At 55.8% G+C, this 15,605-nt stretch overlaps 4 protein-coding genes across 4 annotated transcripts; 1 reads left to right on the top strand and 3 right to left on the bottom strand.

The window, feature by feature from the left end:
* Positions 1 to 1,052: 1,052 nt before the first annotated feature.
* On the bottom strand, positions 1,053 to 2,027 carry KRP23_12548 (uncharacterized protein; the record flags this gene model as incomplete). The annotated part of the gene is made up of 1 exon (XM_067883179.1): positions 1,053 to 2,027. One exon carries the CDS (start codon positions 2,025 to 2,027, stop codon positions 1,053 to 1,055), a length of 975 nt encoding a protein of 324 aa, XP_067739456.1.
* Positions 2,028 to 3,649: 1,622 nt separating this feature from the next.
* On the bottom strand, positions 3,650 to 4,636 carry KRP23_12547 (E3 ubiquitin ligase BIG BROTHER-related; the record flags this gene model as incomplete). The annotated part of the gene is made up of 1 exon (XM_067883178.1): positions 3,650 to 4,636. The coding sequence occupies one exon, from the start codon at positions 4,634 to 4,636 to the stop codon at positions 3,650 to 3,652; it is 987 nt and encodes a 328-aa protein (XP_067739455.1).
* Positions 4,637 to 6,368: 1,732 nt separating this feature from the next.
* Positions 6,369 to 7,352, bottom strand: KRP23_12546 (uncharacterized protein; the record flags this gene model as incomplete). The annotated part of the gene is made up of 1 exon (XM_067883177.1): positions 6,369 to 7,352. The coding sequence occupies one exon, from the start codon at positions 7,350 to 7,352 to the stop codon at positions 6,369 to 6,371; it is 984 nt and encodes a 327-aa protein (XP_067739454.1).
* Positions 7,353 to 10,207: 2,855 nt separating this feature from the next.
* Positions 10,208 to 11,131, top strand: KRP23_12545 (uncharacterized protein; the record flags this gene model as incomplete). The annotated part of the gene is made up of 1 exon (XM_067883176.1): positions 10,208 to 11,131. One exon carries the CDS (start codon positions 10,208 to 10,210, stop codon positions 11,129 to 11,131), a length of 924 nt encoding a protein of 307 aa, XP_067739453.1.
* Between the last annotated feature and the right edge of the window lie 4,474 nt (positions 11,132 to 15,605).

The raw sequence follows: 15,605 nt of genomic DNA, 5'->3' as shown, positions 1-15,605 counted from the left end.
CTAGACCAAATCCTCGAGGACCAACTGCATCCTTCCGATGCTGCCATTTTCGTTGGCAGTACCATAACGAGTTCGCTGCTGAAAGGAGCTAAGGCAAAGAAGAACATTGTCGTTCCAACTGCAAAAGACGTAGAGATGTCAAGTTCAAATGTCTCGGGGGCCGAGAGTGAGAAACATGAGCATCTCGAGATAGCTGAGCTGGTGAATGCTTGCTGGAGGAACTACCGGAACGAAACTCCACTTTTTATCGCAGTTCTGTACCTACAAGAAAACGCTGTGCGCATGTTTGCCAGCATCCTGAGTCCAAAAAGTCTCGCGTGGGAGCTTCAAAGCGTGAATGTTGAGGGATCGTCGATGTATCATGCTTCAAGTGAGCCCTGCAGGCATATGCTCGGTGTCGAACACGCCCGGAATATGTGCTGCTATTCGATGGCGCCAAGAAGAAGCTGTTCAAGGAGGCTGTCATCGTGACGTTGCACGAAGAAAGCTCAATTGCGCCGTCACTTGTAGTGACCCGGGCTGGTATTCGTGAAGCAGCATCTGGAACATGTCAAGCAAAGGGGGAAACAGACCGGTGAAGTGCTGATCCATCAAGCGCACGTGCTGTAGTTCAATGTGAAGCATCGAGGGTCCTCGACACGTTCGATAAACGACGCGAGTTCACCTGAATTGTTTGAGAGCATTCGGTCGCTGCAGCGCCAGCAGGTTGTCCTCAGCATCGCCCAGTTTCGCATGTGTCTTCTTCCGGCTCTGAGCTATGGGATAACAGGGTCTCATACTACCGTAATTTCCTCAAATGCAGGCCAGAAGGGAAAAGTTTAATGTATTTGTCGCCTTGATAATTATCCCGTAGTCACAGCTGGAAGTAGGATACTCGTGAAAGTATCCAGCGTCAAGACGAAGCAAACCACACGCTTACTTCTCTTGAGGAAATCGCCAAAGAAGTTTCGATAGCTCTGGATATTCGTAAACGACTCTCACACCTTGCAGTAAATATGATGGTGGGATTAAGTTAGTGTTTCTACGTGCAGACCAACGCTCAATATGCCTGCCTACTCAGTGTCCGCCTTCAGCGGATCCTCGTTGAAGTTGCCCAGCCACCACTGCATCTGGTTCTTCGGTCGGCAGTAGTTAGTCATAGCGGAAGGACCCACCTGCGCGCGGCACACCGGGCAGTGGTATTGGAACGTGAGCCACTCGAAGATGCACTCGCGGTGGAAGGCGTGCTTGCACTGGAGTTCGACGCGCGCCTCGCCGTTATGGGCGCCCTCTCCGTCGACATGCAGTCCAACGTCCTCGAGGCAAACCATGCACTGCGAAAGCTCGCTGGGAGCGGTCGCGGACACTGCCACCGACATGGAGGCCAGATCCGACGTTGTTGCCGACTTCTTCACGGAGCTCTTGTGCGCCAACTTGGACAGGTCGGCCGTCGTCGCGGACTTCTTGATGCCGCCCTGGTGGTTGTCCACGTACACCTGGAGGAGGGTGCGCTTGTCCGCATCAGCCTCCACGCCGAGGAAGGCGAACAAGTGCTTGGGTAGGTGCTGACGAGCGTGGAAACACTTCATGGTGCTGCCCGGGAGCAGTACCGATCGCAGCAAGTGGATCAGCACGTTCTTGAATTTGAGCTTGCGGTCCTCGACCGTGTGCGTCCACGTGGACAGGATGCCCAGACCTTTCCTGGGGAACGACGCCTCAATGAGATCACGCAGCGACTCGCACGAGCCCGAGCATTTGTCATCGTGGCATGTCCACTCCTCCTCGACGTGGTTGCGGAACGCCAGGACCTCCGAGTATCGGTACGACGCGTGCCACGTGTTCATGGACGTCACGCTCGTGGTGGCGAAGTGGTAGACGGCGTGGCCCTCGTCGGCCTTGGTGGACGTCACCTTGACGCGCAGCGGCAGCTCGCTACCGGCACACTGACGAAGCATCTTGAGCGTGTACGTCTTGCAGTTCGGCCCGTCCATCTCATCATCGGGGTGCGTGGGCTTCTGGTGCGGCTCGGGGATGAAGTAGCCATTCATGGTTGGTAGTGGTTGTTTCGGTAGTTTGTTATTAACTTGACCAGTTGCTGGTGAAATGCAGAATGGGTCGTCGCTGGCGGGGCCACCCTCCACACCGCCGACACGCGAGAAAGTTTGGCATTCGGCGACACGTGGGCTCGTCTCTTCTCGATCCGGGCGAGCAAAAGATTGATCCTTGCCACGTGAGACAGGGGGGAGATTTCGAGAAGGAGCGGCGGTGCCATCCATCAGCAGATGTGCACGATGAACAACTTTGCAGCGAGGGGCGTGTCACTGACAACGGGGTTGGCCGTTTTCGGCGATCTTCGAGGACACAGAAGCGCGGGTTTTGGCCCCACGCAGCCTGATCCAAGGTTGCCTGCCTGCTATTCGTGGCTCGGGCACTGACAGCGCATAGCGTCCGTCCGACTGCAACCCGCTACTCATTGCTCGCGTCTCGCAGTGGTGCTGGATGAGAACTTGCATAGTCCCCCGCCGCTGCCGCCGCCACCACGGACTTGCGTCAAGGAGTCCTACCCCGCCATAAGCCAGAGTGCAGGCACAATGAGCGGCAAGGTAGGAGATGCAATGCGTGAAAGGCATGGTAATGCGTATCGCTGCTAAAAACCGGTTTGTGTGAAAGACACCGGCGGTAAATAATACATGAATGTAGCCCCGGCCAAAACTTGCACGTGTGGCGGAGACCCAGGAAAGAGTTTAGATTCGTATCGTTCGTTACCTAGCTAGCCGCCATTCCGCTCCTTAAACGGCTGCGTCGGCCGAGCTGATACCAATACCCATCAAAGTGCTGCTGCATGCTGTGGATCGCAGCACCCGGGTCGGTGCACCGCTGACAGAAGATCTTACCTGTTGTGAAGTTTGCTTGCTCAGCAAGAACTGATTCAGCAAAAACAATTGCCAATTTGCAACGGCAGTATTGGTTCGATACCCATCAAGCCCCCCAAGTGGGCCACTTAGTAGCCGGGACTCGTGGCTTGATGCGTAGCTTGTCTACAGTTACCGGCGATCAGTGCAACCGGCAGTGAGCAGCTTGTCTTTGTGGCGGTTTCCGCCAATTCAGTCAAAGCTGCAGGGAGTGCACGGTGCAGCCTCCTCCGTTTCCGCCGGCTCACGCAACGATCATCACCGCTGCCTCGCCAGCCTCGTGCTCGTGATGATCACGGTGACCTCGGACGATGCGATCTACCTCCCCACGCACGACGCTGCAGCATGCGCTCGATCGCCATAACAACTACTGGGTTAGTCCCCCTCTGATCGATCTACCTCGAGCAAGCTTGCCTTCTCTCGGCTGCCATGAAGCTGTGGGTGCTTCTACAGAGCATTTTTCGCGCACTATCGTTCAACTGCGTCTGCGCTGTAGAAGTATATAACGCTAATGGTATGTCTCCTTCGCCAGCACCGACCGTGTTGCCTACTTTCATGATTCAAATGACAATGCTTTCTCGAAAAGATACTCACAATTGTACCCATATGGCCTCTCTTACAATCGCCTGCTAAGTACACCGCAACAAATGGAAGTGAAGAACAGTGGCCAAACGTTTGTAAACATCATGGAGGCAATGGAAGCCGATAAATTATTTGTTTCTAAATATTCTGAGGTAGATATGCATGGGGAGAAAGCCTTACTCGGTGTCGCGCTCCAGCGGGTTCTCCTTAAAGTTGCCGAGCCACCACTGCTCCTGCTTCTTCGGACACGCGTAGTTGGTCATGGCGTGCGGACCCACCTGCGCGCGGCACATGGGGCAGTGGTACTGGAACAGCAGCCACTCGAAGATGCACTCGCGGTGGAACGAGTGCTTGCACGGGAGCGTCACGAGACCCTGCGGACCCTCGGCGTGCATGTGGTCCTCCACGTCCTCCAGACAGACCATGCACTGCGGGTCCTCCACCGTGGGGACGGCACCCTTCTCCTCCGCCTCCAGCTCCATCTGAGCCAGGTTCGGCGTCGTGGCGGACTTCTTCATCGAGCTCATCGTCTTCAGGCCCGGGCCGTGGTGCTCCAGCGACGACAGACCCGTGTGACTCGCAGACTTCTTCATGCCCCCCTGCTGGTTGTCCACGAACACCTGCAGCAGCGAGCGCTTGTCCGCGTCGTCCTCAATGCCCAGGAACTCGAACAGGGCCGGAGGCAGCTGCTGACGCGCGTGGAAGCACTTCATGGTGCTGCCCGGGAGCAGCGCCGACCGCAGCAAGTGGATCAGCACGTTCTTGAACTTGTTCTTGCGGTCCTCCACCGTGATGGACCACGTCGACAGGAGACCCGCCTTCTTCGGGAAGCACGCCTCCAGGAGGTCGCGCAGCGACTCGCACGAGCCCTGGCACTTGTCGTCGTGGCACGTCCACACCTCCTCCACCTGGTTGCGGAACGCCAGGAACTGCGAGTACCGGTAGGACGCGTGCCACCTGTTCTGCGTCGACACGCTCGACGTGGTGATGTTGTACACGGCGTAGCCCTCTTCCTTCTTGGTCGCGCTCACGTCCAGGTGCAGCGGCAGTTCGCTGCCCGCGCAGTGGCGCAGCTCCTTCATCGAGTACGTCTTGGAGTTCGGTCGCTTGGGCGCGCGCGGGGCCGGCTTCTCGTGCGGCTGCGGGACGAAGTATCCGTTCATGGTTGGTGGGGCGGTGGTTCGTTGCTAGACTGACCTGTTGGTGGTAAATTGCGGAATGGCAGTCCGGCTCGGCCGCGCAGAGTTTTGTAGCCCGCATCGCATCGCGCATATCCAAACTTTTTGGTGGCCGGGACACTCCGCGCCTCGGCTACGCGCAGATTCGTTTGCCTGGAGCGCGAGTAAGCAACGGTCGGTGCCGACTCGTTGCCCAGTCGACCCCGAAACATGAGACAGGAGACGATCACGACCGGGAATCCAAGCACCAAAGCGTGTGACGCGGCGGGGGCTCCTCCCGACCGCCAATCGATCGGGAGCGCGATAAGCTCCGCACCGGGTGATTGGGCCGACGGTGCGCGTCACGCGAGATTCATACGCTCGCTCTCGATTTTCGGCGATCGCGCGATGTGACCGGGCGAGATCAGGTCGCTTCGCGCTCGGCCACAGTGGCCCATCGTCTTACGGTACACGTGCGAGCTGCAGTCGCCGCATCACCACCGCGGCGACCGACTTAGACGCATCCTATCGATGGCGAGTTCATGCGGAGGTGAATTCGCCGGCTAGCAGTGGCTGCAGCGGCGGCGCTGGGGAGGCGGGTTTAACGCGTCGCGCGCGTGTTGGATGGCGCACGCATTCATGCACGAGTCAGTTCCTCGTCGTGACCGCGCGCGGCTCGAATACTCCCGACATGCCAAGTCCATGCACGCCAGCGACTGGGCAGAGTGCGTCGAACCCAACTCGGCCGTGCACGAGATAACGCCTGTGTGTCAAGTCGTGGCGGAAAATCTCCGCTTCGGCGGATCTTCTGCGGGCGTCGTGGCCATGAGCGCACTGGGAATGCCCACGGATCTTGAGCGGAGCCTGTCGTCACGATGCTTGGTTTGCTTTTGTATGCGAAACGACTGGCACAGGATGAAAACTGAGTCTTGGACCAAACTGAGTCTTGGACCAGATGGACTGCAGCATTCAGGTACAGTAGCGAGCACTGTGAGCATGTGCATTGGGCAATGTCATCGCCACATTTCTCACAGCAGAAAAAAGCAACAAGATGGAGTTTGCATACAGTATCGGCCATTAATCAAATCTGAAGCTGACCCGGCTGTGGCAGCCACAGATCGAGCCAATTTGGTCAGCGCTGCTTCGATGCCTTGTTGCCTCCAGCAGAACCGATGTCCTACCACGATAGGCAGCTGCCGTCGCCATTCGAGGTGACCGAATAGACCAGCATACAAGGCTGCCTTTGCCAAATCGGTGACTCCGCAGAGTTTGCGAGCTGGGCTACAATTTGCTGGTCCCCTGATCGAGCCACATGGAGCCCACGTGTCGGCACAGTTCTCTGCAGGCAGAGGACGAGCGCGGTTTCCAGCGTCCATGCGTACTGACTGGTCATTACAGCGGGCTCGTGCGGCCTCTTTGTCAGTGGCGGCTGCTCTCTCCACAGTCCTGCTAACGTTAGCGAGAATCTACCGGCGATCCGTGCATTCCGCTGATCTTGTCTTTGCCACCTTTTCCGGCAGTTTGGACCGGCATCTTTGACCTTCCTTCACCTTGAGCAGATTCCAAGTTCTGGCATCAATATGTGGGCCCCCTTGACCCCCTTGACCGCCAGGCACGAAGATCTATGTGTAATTGTTATATGAACAACGCAGACCAGCACTGTACGGTAAATATGTTTTGAAATAAATGAATCTGACGCATGGTTTTCGTTCAGCAGTTCTCTAGGAAATCCTACGCTTTACTTGGGCGCAGAAGTCAACGGATCCTCCTTAAAGTCGCCAAGCCACCACTGCACCTGGTTCTTCGGCCGACAGTAGTTGGTCACGGCGGGAGGCCCCACCTGAGCTCGACACGTGGGACACTGGGACTGGAACAGCAGCCACTCGAAAATGCATTCGCGGTGGAAGGCGTGCTTGCACTGGAGAACAATCGGCGAGTTGCCACTGACGCCGATTTCGTGAGAAGTATCCAAATCCACATCGTCCAGACAGATCATGCACTGCTCGACGTTCGTGGAGTCGTCGGTAGACGTAGCCAGCGACGACAAGTTCGGGGTGGTGGACGACTTCTTCATGTTGGTCTGGTGCTCCAGCATCGACAGATCCGTGGTGGTGGCCGACTTCTTGATGCCGGGCTGGCGGTTGTCCACAAAGACTTGCAGGAGCGAACGCTGGTCGGCTTCGTGTTTGACGCCGAGGAACTCGAAGAGGTTCTTCGCTAGGTATTGGCGTGCATGGAAGCACTTCATCGCGCTGCCAGGGAGCAGCACGCAGCGGAGCAGATGCACCAGCACATTTTCCAGCTTCGTTTTGCGGTCGCTCACGACCCCGGACCAGGTCGACATGACTGCCGGCCGCTTCTTGGGGAAGAACGCGGCCATGACATCACGAATGGCCTCGCATGAACCGCAGCAGTCCTTCTCCTGGCACGTCCAGAGCTCCCCCACCTTGTTGCGGAAGGCGAGGAACTCCGAGTAGCGGTAGGAGACACCCCACGCGTTCTTGGTGGTCACACTGGAGACCGTGCAGTTGTACACCACGTAGTCTTCCTTCTTGGTGGCCGAAGACACACTCACTCGGAGAGGCAGGTCTTGGCGAACGCAGTCGGCCAGTGTTTTCAAAGTGTAGTTCTTGCAGTTGCCACGCTTTTCGAGCGCAGCGATTTGCGGGTCCTGCTGCTGCTGCGCGGTGGAGTTCGGCTCGGGAACGAAATAGTTGTTCATGGTTGCTGGAACTCAGCACGGCTGGCTTGCCACTCGGTTCGTGTCTGACCGGTAGGTGGCAAATTGCAGAATGAATGACTGGCTGAAACCCCGCGCGGCTTTCACCAGCGCGAAGTCCGCTTTGGCAACGACGCAACAAAAATAAGCGAGTCGAACAACCCGGGCCCGAAAGATTGTCTGGGCAAACGACGGCAACAAGTGCAGGCAAGTCCAGGGTCACATGAGACAGTCAAGAGCGTCCTGCTCAGGGTAAAAGGCCGTTGTGACGCACCCCCAGTGACCCCCCAATGATCGACAACAAGTGCTTTGAGCACTAGCATTAATTGGACGGCAGCTACGCGTCACTGTTCTGGCGGGCTTTGCTATCGCCGCTGCACCTGCCTTGCCGACAACCTGAACGTGCTTTGCCCCTTTTCATAGTGCGGGGCTCCACGCCTGTTCACCAAGCACCAAACGCACGACTCCCGTGACGTCACGCGCGGTCGCCAATAAGCGCGGCGAAGGCGTGCAAAGGAAACCATGCATTGGGTGGAGCATACGCGTCACGTGCGTAAGGTTTCCTGCCGCACCGTAGAAAACCTCAGGATGGCAAAAACACGAAAACGTCGTCGTCGACCAGACAGATGCGGTTTGTGTTACGAAGTTGCGCTGACTGGCTGGCTGCGATAAGACCGTCGCTTTGCTTTGCTGGTGGGTATGAGATTCACGCCATGAATGCGCAAAGGGGTGTGACCCGCGGTTGGTAGGTGGAGCCTCGCCGAGATTTTTTCCTCTGGTGTGCTGTCGAGCTCTGCAGTTGAATGCTCCGCGAGTTGCCAAGTCCGTGCACGGGGAGGGGCGAGTCTGTTTAACAGCGCCTCCTGTGCCACGGCTTGCTGTCGTCAGGAGCAGCCCATCCTTCTTGATCTTAACCCCGCCGTCGGTCATCGATGGACGCTGACATCCTAGTGGCGGCTGCCGCGCACGTGACGCCACTACGCACGAGAATCTGAATCTGGCGAGCACGGAGCTTCTGCGGAAGCCTGTCGTGCGCTCTGAGAAGCCCAGGTGCGAGCCTGCATTGAGACGTTTGGTTTGCAGACGAACGAGTGATGGGCTCGCGATCTTAATCATTTCTGAAGTTACGCCCGGCTCTGCTCCCGCCTACACTTGGGTCGCTTTGACACCGCAGACGTTTGCCAGACGATCCCGGCAAGACGCGGCGTCGCGAAAGAGCGCGAGCCCGTGCACTACGTACACGTCGACGACATGCGCGCCAAGGCATGACGGCCAAGAAGGGTTGGCAGGCTGCCAGACCGCGCTGCAGCGCTACGAGAAACAACGCCGAGCGAGAGTACAAAGCCATCGATCGGATGCACCGCGCGATGTCGTGCGCCACGCACATACAACAGCGCCATCTTGCGGGACTGGCTTGGTGGGATATGTATCTCCCAGACCCAGACGAGCGTTGCTGTCGATGCGTCTGCGTTGATTGCTTGTTCGACCACCTACAGAGAGACACGACTCGCGAGCGCTATCAGATGAGCGAGCACAAACCGCAGCAAACAAGACCGATCACATCCAGCAGCGTTCCCTTGTATTGTAAGGATCTTTCCCAGCGGTCCCATGAGCCAACTGCCATTTTCTTCATCTATCGACCTTACGCACTCACCCAACGAAATCGATACGGCCTGCTGCCGCGCTTTTCGTCAGTATTCTTCCTAGCTTGCCCGCCACTGAGCCCACCCACGCCGAGGAGCTCGTCTGCAGTTTTGCCTGTCCCGGTGTATGCGCCTTGCAACCTTCCCGGTCGACCTGTCCACTGCGTCCTGGCTCAGCTTCGTTCGACTCGACTCAGCGCATACTACCTTAGCACAGCACGATACCGACCTTGTTGCCTTCCATCCGCGGGCAGCGCCAGTTGTACAGGTAGTACATGAGGTCGCCGTCTCCGGGGCCAAACTTGAGCTCCTAGAGGAACTCCATGTTGTCCATGAGGCTGAGTGCGTTGAAGACGTCAAAATCCTCCTTCTTGGCCATGACGAGCGTGTCGTTCATGAGCTCCGTGAGCCGTAGCAGGAGTGCCGTCCATGGGTTTCAAGCCCTCTGGGACTGTCGAAATACACTTCTTGCAAGGTGCAGGGGACACGGTATCGACTCCTCGACGGGCGACCTCACCACGCAGCCTGATAACGGCGCACCCCGTCGTTGCAAACTTCAGAACTCAAGGGGATGGGCTGTCCTCCTCGCGCTCGGTGTCCTCCACCGCCTCTTGGCCAGCAGTTGGCGTGTTCGTGTGAGCATTCCAAGTCGCGAGCCTCCGTTCGAGACACTCGCAGGGCGAGAAACAGGAGCGGCGGTCACATGGCCGCCGGGAGATTCCTGGGCGGCATCGTTGAACGGCATTTCCACTCCCCGAGCCATCTATGCGACCATGAAAAGCCGCCAGGGATAAGACACATGGCCATGACGCGGCTCCTCTGTCCAATTGCCGCCCGTGGTAGACCCCTTGCTGCACACGTATTGGGCGCTGCAATCGAGCGCGTCACGACCGCGCTGCTTGGTGCGACAACCTGACTAGTTGTCATTTTGACTCGCGCACGCCACGCCGACCGAATTTCGGCCCGAAAGGCTCGGAAAAGACAGTCCGTGGCTGTCGGCGCCACCCACTCGGTCGCTGCGATCAACGGATCGTGTGATCAAAGCCGTTCGAGCCGCTGGTCGGCACGAGAGATATGAGCGAGCGGCTTCAGTCCATGAGGCACTTTCCAACTTGCTCGTTGTCTATAAAGCAAGTGGTGTCGCTGCCACCTGGTGCAAAATCTTGACGTCTTCGTGAGCTGTCGGCCAGGTCCCAGAAGAATACTCGTACGACAATGAACATTTCGGCGTGTGTCTCGGCCCCAAGGAGCGGACTCCACCCCACCAAGAAGCGCAGTCGGAGCAAAACGTACTCGCTCAAGATGCTGCGCCAGTACATTCCCCAGGAGCTGCCGCTGCTCGTTCACGTGTCGTCAACCTCCATGGAAGCGGACCATGTCGTGTACAACTGCACCTTGTCCAGCCTGACTACCAACAACACTTGGACTGTGTCGTACCGGTACTCGGAATTCGTCGACTTCCGTGGCAAGCTGGAGGACACGTGGACGTGCCACGATCGCAAGTGCTCCGGCTCGTGCCAAGCTGTGCGCGAGTACGTCTCGGCGTGCTTTCCCAAGAAACGCCTTGCCGTCATGTCCACGAGCCCGGGCACAATCTCCAGTCGCAAGAACAAGTTTGAGAACGTGTTGATGCACATGCTCCGCTGTGTGCTGCTCCCAGGCAGTGCCATGAAGTGCTTCCACGCGCGTCGGAACCTCCCAACGAACTTGTTCAAGTTCCTTGGCGTGAAGAACGACGCCGATAGACGGTCGCTTCTACAGGTCTTCATTGACAACTACCAGGCTGCCTTGAGTGAAGGCAATGAAGCGAGTTTGACGGACAGCTTCCACTCCAACGCGTCGACGGTGGATTCGGCGCCTGAGTCGCCGCAGTGCATGATCTGCCTGTTCGACGTGGACATGGAGCATGAGCACCAGCCAGAGGGCGCCGAAGGGGACAACTCGCCGATCGTGCTTCCTTGCAAGCACGCTTTTCACCGTGAATGCATCTCCGAATGGCTGTTGTTCGAGGTCCATTGCCCTCTGTGCCGAGTTCGCGTGTGCCCCAATGCGGTGACCAATTATTGTCGCCCCAAGGACCACGTGCTGTGGTGGCTCGGTGACTTTGAGGAGGACCCGCTCCATCCTACTGCAGAGTAAGCTTTCAGCGTTGGCACGGAAATCTTCGTCTCCATAAACTAAGAACAAACTATTTAGTCCTGCTTTGCTTCCACGAAGATAATATTTGCACATGGAGCGGCAATAACTGGCGTCGAGCTATGTATCGCATGCAAGGGCGGCACGTGCAAGGGCAACAATCAAGCGGACGTGAACAGCAAGCGAGAAACGCGGCCTGAGGTCCGAGGCTCGTCTGAGGGTCCTTCTGCACGATAGACAAGGAATTGGACCGCCGACAAACGATCCACCCCTCATGAGGACATTGGAGGGCGTCGGAGGACACTCGCATCGATGCGCAAACAGCTTGGTGGGTGAGGGGTCTCGCCCAACGCTCCCTTTCTGGATGGAGCCCCAGACGCGCAGACACTCGCCAGAGGTGTCGTCCAAGCCTTTCAAGCCGCAATGAACGCTTGCCTATAAGTTAGAGAGAGAGAGACAGGTTGATCTATTTAGTTGTTAGTACTTCTAGATGCCTGATTGATCCTTAGCCTGGTTAGCAACGCCGGTTCCTCATTCGAGTGCGGTGGTTGTACGGGGCTTGTCCTTCTTGTAGACTGCTCTCGTGGTGGTTCTTCAAAAGCTGCACAGCATAGAAGCAACCAGGTCCCTTCTAGTATCATGTCTGGGCGTCGGCGTTCCCGCTTAGCCAATGCTTTCACTTGTCGAAGCCCTGTTGCCCAGAATTCTTGTGTGCTCTGCTCCAGTTTGATCTCTTCGTGCTGAAAGATGACTCGGTTCCTCTGCATCCATAGCATGGTGATGCAGACGCTGCTCATGATGCGCCATAGCCGTTTCCATTGTGTGACTATCTCTTCTTCCGTGTCTGGATATTCTTTTCTGAGTCTCACCGCTGTCACTGCTGACATTGATGGTGCTTTCCTGTTGGCACAGTTTGCCATCACGAGCTCCAGCTGCTTCCCACTCCATTTTTCCTCCATCCAGTGTCCGATGAGTTTCTGCCAACAGGCTTGTGCCGCTGGGCAGCTCCAAAAGATATGCTCTATCGTTTCTTTGATTCCGTTGCAGCACTGTAGCTTTCTGCAACTGTTGTCTCTTGCGCGATCTTCGTGATAGAGGTTCAACTGCCTAGTAGCCACGCGATATCCTACCCACACTTGGTATGCTGTGAGCTCATGACTGTGCTGCCAGACTTGAGTTGGTGTCTGCTGCATCACTGCTTCCTGCCACTTGCTGTTCTGTACCGTTTGAGCAAGCCTCTCCAACTGTCCTTTTAGACTAGGTCCATCGCCACAGTACTTCTTGAAAGGTTGCTTCTTCAGTGCCTTGCAGACATGTTTGTTAGCGATCGAGTCTGGGACCTTCCATGGAAACCCATGTAGCAGCGGATGCGCATAGAATACAATGCTTCCTTCCTCGGCATGCCGGTGTAGATGTTGTATGTCCCGACAAGTTCGTTCATCCTCCTCCTGGCCTTCGTCCACTTTCCAGTGTATCCCGTCTGGCTGTTGGACTAGCTCAATCTTGTGATGATCTCCGGTCGCGTGATTTGTACTGATCCCTACTGCATGTCCTGATGTAGTCGCTTCCCACTGGTAAATTGCCTCCAGTTTGGTGGGGTGCCGCATCTGAAGCTTGCTCTGAATAGCCAGTCCGTCGCCTATCTCCATCACCGGGGAGCTAAGCAAGATTGCTAGCCCCCATTTTCTCATCTTGTCTTGCCGATGCATCTTGCCTGCCATGGTCGGTATGTTCATCGTATATCTGTTGACTGCGGTTCGGCGCATTTGCAGCTCCTCTAGCCTACATGGTCGAATCCTGGTGAACTTGTTCCGCTTAAGCATATTACCAGTGGCGTCACAAATCCAGGGGTTGCCTTCCCAGCTATAAGTTGGCCAGAAAGCTGCCTGTTCCTTGTCCTGCTGCCGCGGCTTCCACGTCTGCTGACTGGGCAGCTCAATAATCCACTCATCCTCTGTAGCCCAACTGACCGATCCTTTCTCTAAGCTTTTGAGCGTCTTCATCATAGACTCTGACGTCCCTTCATCCGCTGTTGGTGGAGCTATCCACTCCCCCAATAATTGATGTATCTTGCCTCCCGCTGACTTATTGCTGCTTCCTCTCTGCCCTCGTCTCGACAACCTAGGTGTCAGCCCTGTGAACTGTCCTGTGGTCTCTCCTCGCCATGTCCACGCCTTCCACGCCAGGAAATAGGTGTCTTTGCGTTGGATCAGCCATTGCATGCTTTGTTTTACTCTCTGCGTTTTGCACGCCACGTCCACCGATGCTAGGCCCACTCCTCCCGCTTGTTTGGGGGTGTATAACAGACCTGGGTTGACTTTATGTCTGGACGCGTCCGTCGTGATGGCATGGTGCCACAAGAATTGCTTTTGGATGTTACGCAACTGAATGCCTGCCCAGCGTGGCATGTTGAAGACCGTTGCTGTGAATAGTACTGCTGGCAGCATTATCACGTTGAGTATCTGCACTCTGTTCTCCAGGCTTGTCGCTAACTGCGCTGCTGTTGCTAGTCTTCGCTGGATGCTCCGTATTCTCGTCGCCCAATTGATGTCCGTGAGTGCTCCAGTTCCTACTGCGTGCCCCAAGTATCTGACTGTGTCGTTGTGCTGCAGCACTGGAATGCTTCGATACTCCACTTCTTTGACTGCTGTGTTGAGAAATATTACGTGGCTCTTGGTCGGTTGAACGTGTAAGCCAGATAACTTTCCAAATCTTTCAACCACCTCCATTACCCTCGGCAATTGATCCGCCTCGTTGAGGAAGACAGTTGAGTCATCAACAAAGGCTGAAAATACGTGCCGCTCTCCATTGCCTCCCGGGATTGGGATTCCCACTATCCGTTTGTCTTGCTGTATTGCGAGCGCCAATACTTCAGCCGCCAGAATGAATAGTAATGGCGCTAGCGGGCAACCTTGCCTAATTCCTGACTCCACTTCCTGTATCTGTGAGAGCTCACCATTCACCAGAAATCTCGCTGTCGTACCGTAATGCAATCTCCGTATCATATCTACAAACTCTTGCGAGAATCCAAACTTCAGGAGTGCTAAGAATAAAAATTCTCTTGCCACCGTGTCGTACGCCTTCCGAAAGTCCAGTAGGAGAATGACTTGACTGAGAGCTGCCGCGATGTCTGGTCGTTCAGTAGCAGTTGCCAGCATAGCTAACATCATCATGACCGTCTTCATCATTTGTCGCCCATGAACAAATCCTTGCTGAGAATCTCCAATAGGTGTCCCCATTACTTTTTGTGCTCTCCGTGCCAGCACCTTGGTAAACACTTTATACGCCGTTTGTAAGAGCGAGATGGGCCGAAAGTTCATAGCATCCGCTGAGTCTCCTTTTTTTCGAAGAGGTAGAATGACTGATTCCAGAAATGACGCCGGAGGTTCTCCACCTTTAATCAGTTCATTTCCGATGGTTACCATCGCTGGCATCAGGAGAGCTTGGTGATCCTTTATGAAGTCATTATTGAGCCCATCTCCCCCTGCCGCTTTGTGGCGATTGAGTGCTGCTATTGCGAGGATCACCTCCTCTGAATTGATTTCCTGCATCAGCATCTCGTTCTGTGCTGGTGAGAGCCGCCTGGCCTGGGGAATCCGAACAAACTTGTCAAACTCACGTTCCAGCGCTGCACCTTTGAAAGCATTGTGAATCTCCCCGAAAATTGGTTTCCACTCCGATGCAAAACAGTCCGCTATGGTCATCTCACGCCTGAATTGTTCTCCGTGGATCTGCTTTATTTCTGCGATCGATTGATCCTTTTCCCAATTGGATATCCTCTTGAAGTTCCACCTGAGCTGGTCTGTAGACCGTTCGAGCCTCTGTCCCATCCTAATTAAGTGCTCCTCCTGCACGTCTAATGCTGTGGCTTCCAGCAGCTCTTTTCTGGTGAATAGATGAGCTCGGTTTTGTGCGTTGAGTCGATGATGCGCTGCATACCGGCGCTTCGTTTCTCGCTTCTCTATTCGCACTATGCACTCAATGCAGAGCTTGGCTGTGGCATCCCACGTCTGCGCTGACACGTCCTTTCCGGCCTTCACGTCCGCTAACTCTGACTGCATCTCTGCCTGTAGTCTGTCAGGCTGTGTCGTTCGGATAGGGTATTGTACTACCCTCTTTCTGTGCCGGCTCAGTCTTACTGACCCAGGTTCGCAAAAGTGCATCCGCACTCGCTGATGATCTGATGTCGCCGCTGGTTCGGCGACTTCAATCCAGTGCACCATTCTCGTCCAGTTTTTCGGGATGTAGAACCTATCTATTCGACTGGCCGATTCAGGTCCCCAGTAGGTGTACGTTTCAAGCGGGCCAATCTCTTCCTCATCCTCATCTGCGGGTGCTGTTAAAATGAACGCATCTTCCAAATGCAGCTCTTCAGTCAGCTGCTTCAGAGCTGCACTCTCAGGTCTCCCGCTCCGCTGCCCTCCTAGCCGATCTAGCGCTGGACTTTGGACACAATTAAAATCCCCTGCTAATATTA

The sequence above is a fragment of the Phytophthora ramorum genome (genome assembly GCF_020800215.1).
Source record: "Phytophthora ramorum isolate Pr-102 chromosome Unknown Phyram_PR-102_s0015, whole genome shotgun sequence".
In the NCBI taxonomy this organism is placed as follows: domain Eukaryota; phylum Oomycota; class Peronosporomycetes; order Peronosporales; family Peronosporaceae; genus Phytophthora; species Phytophthora ramorum.
Note: the sequence above shows the minus strand (reverse complement) of the source record. Positions and strands in the feature narration are given on the sequence as shown.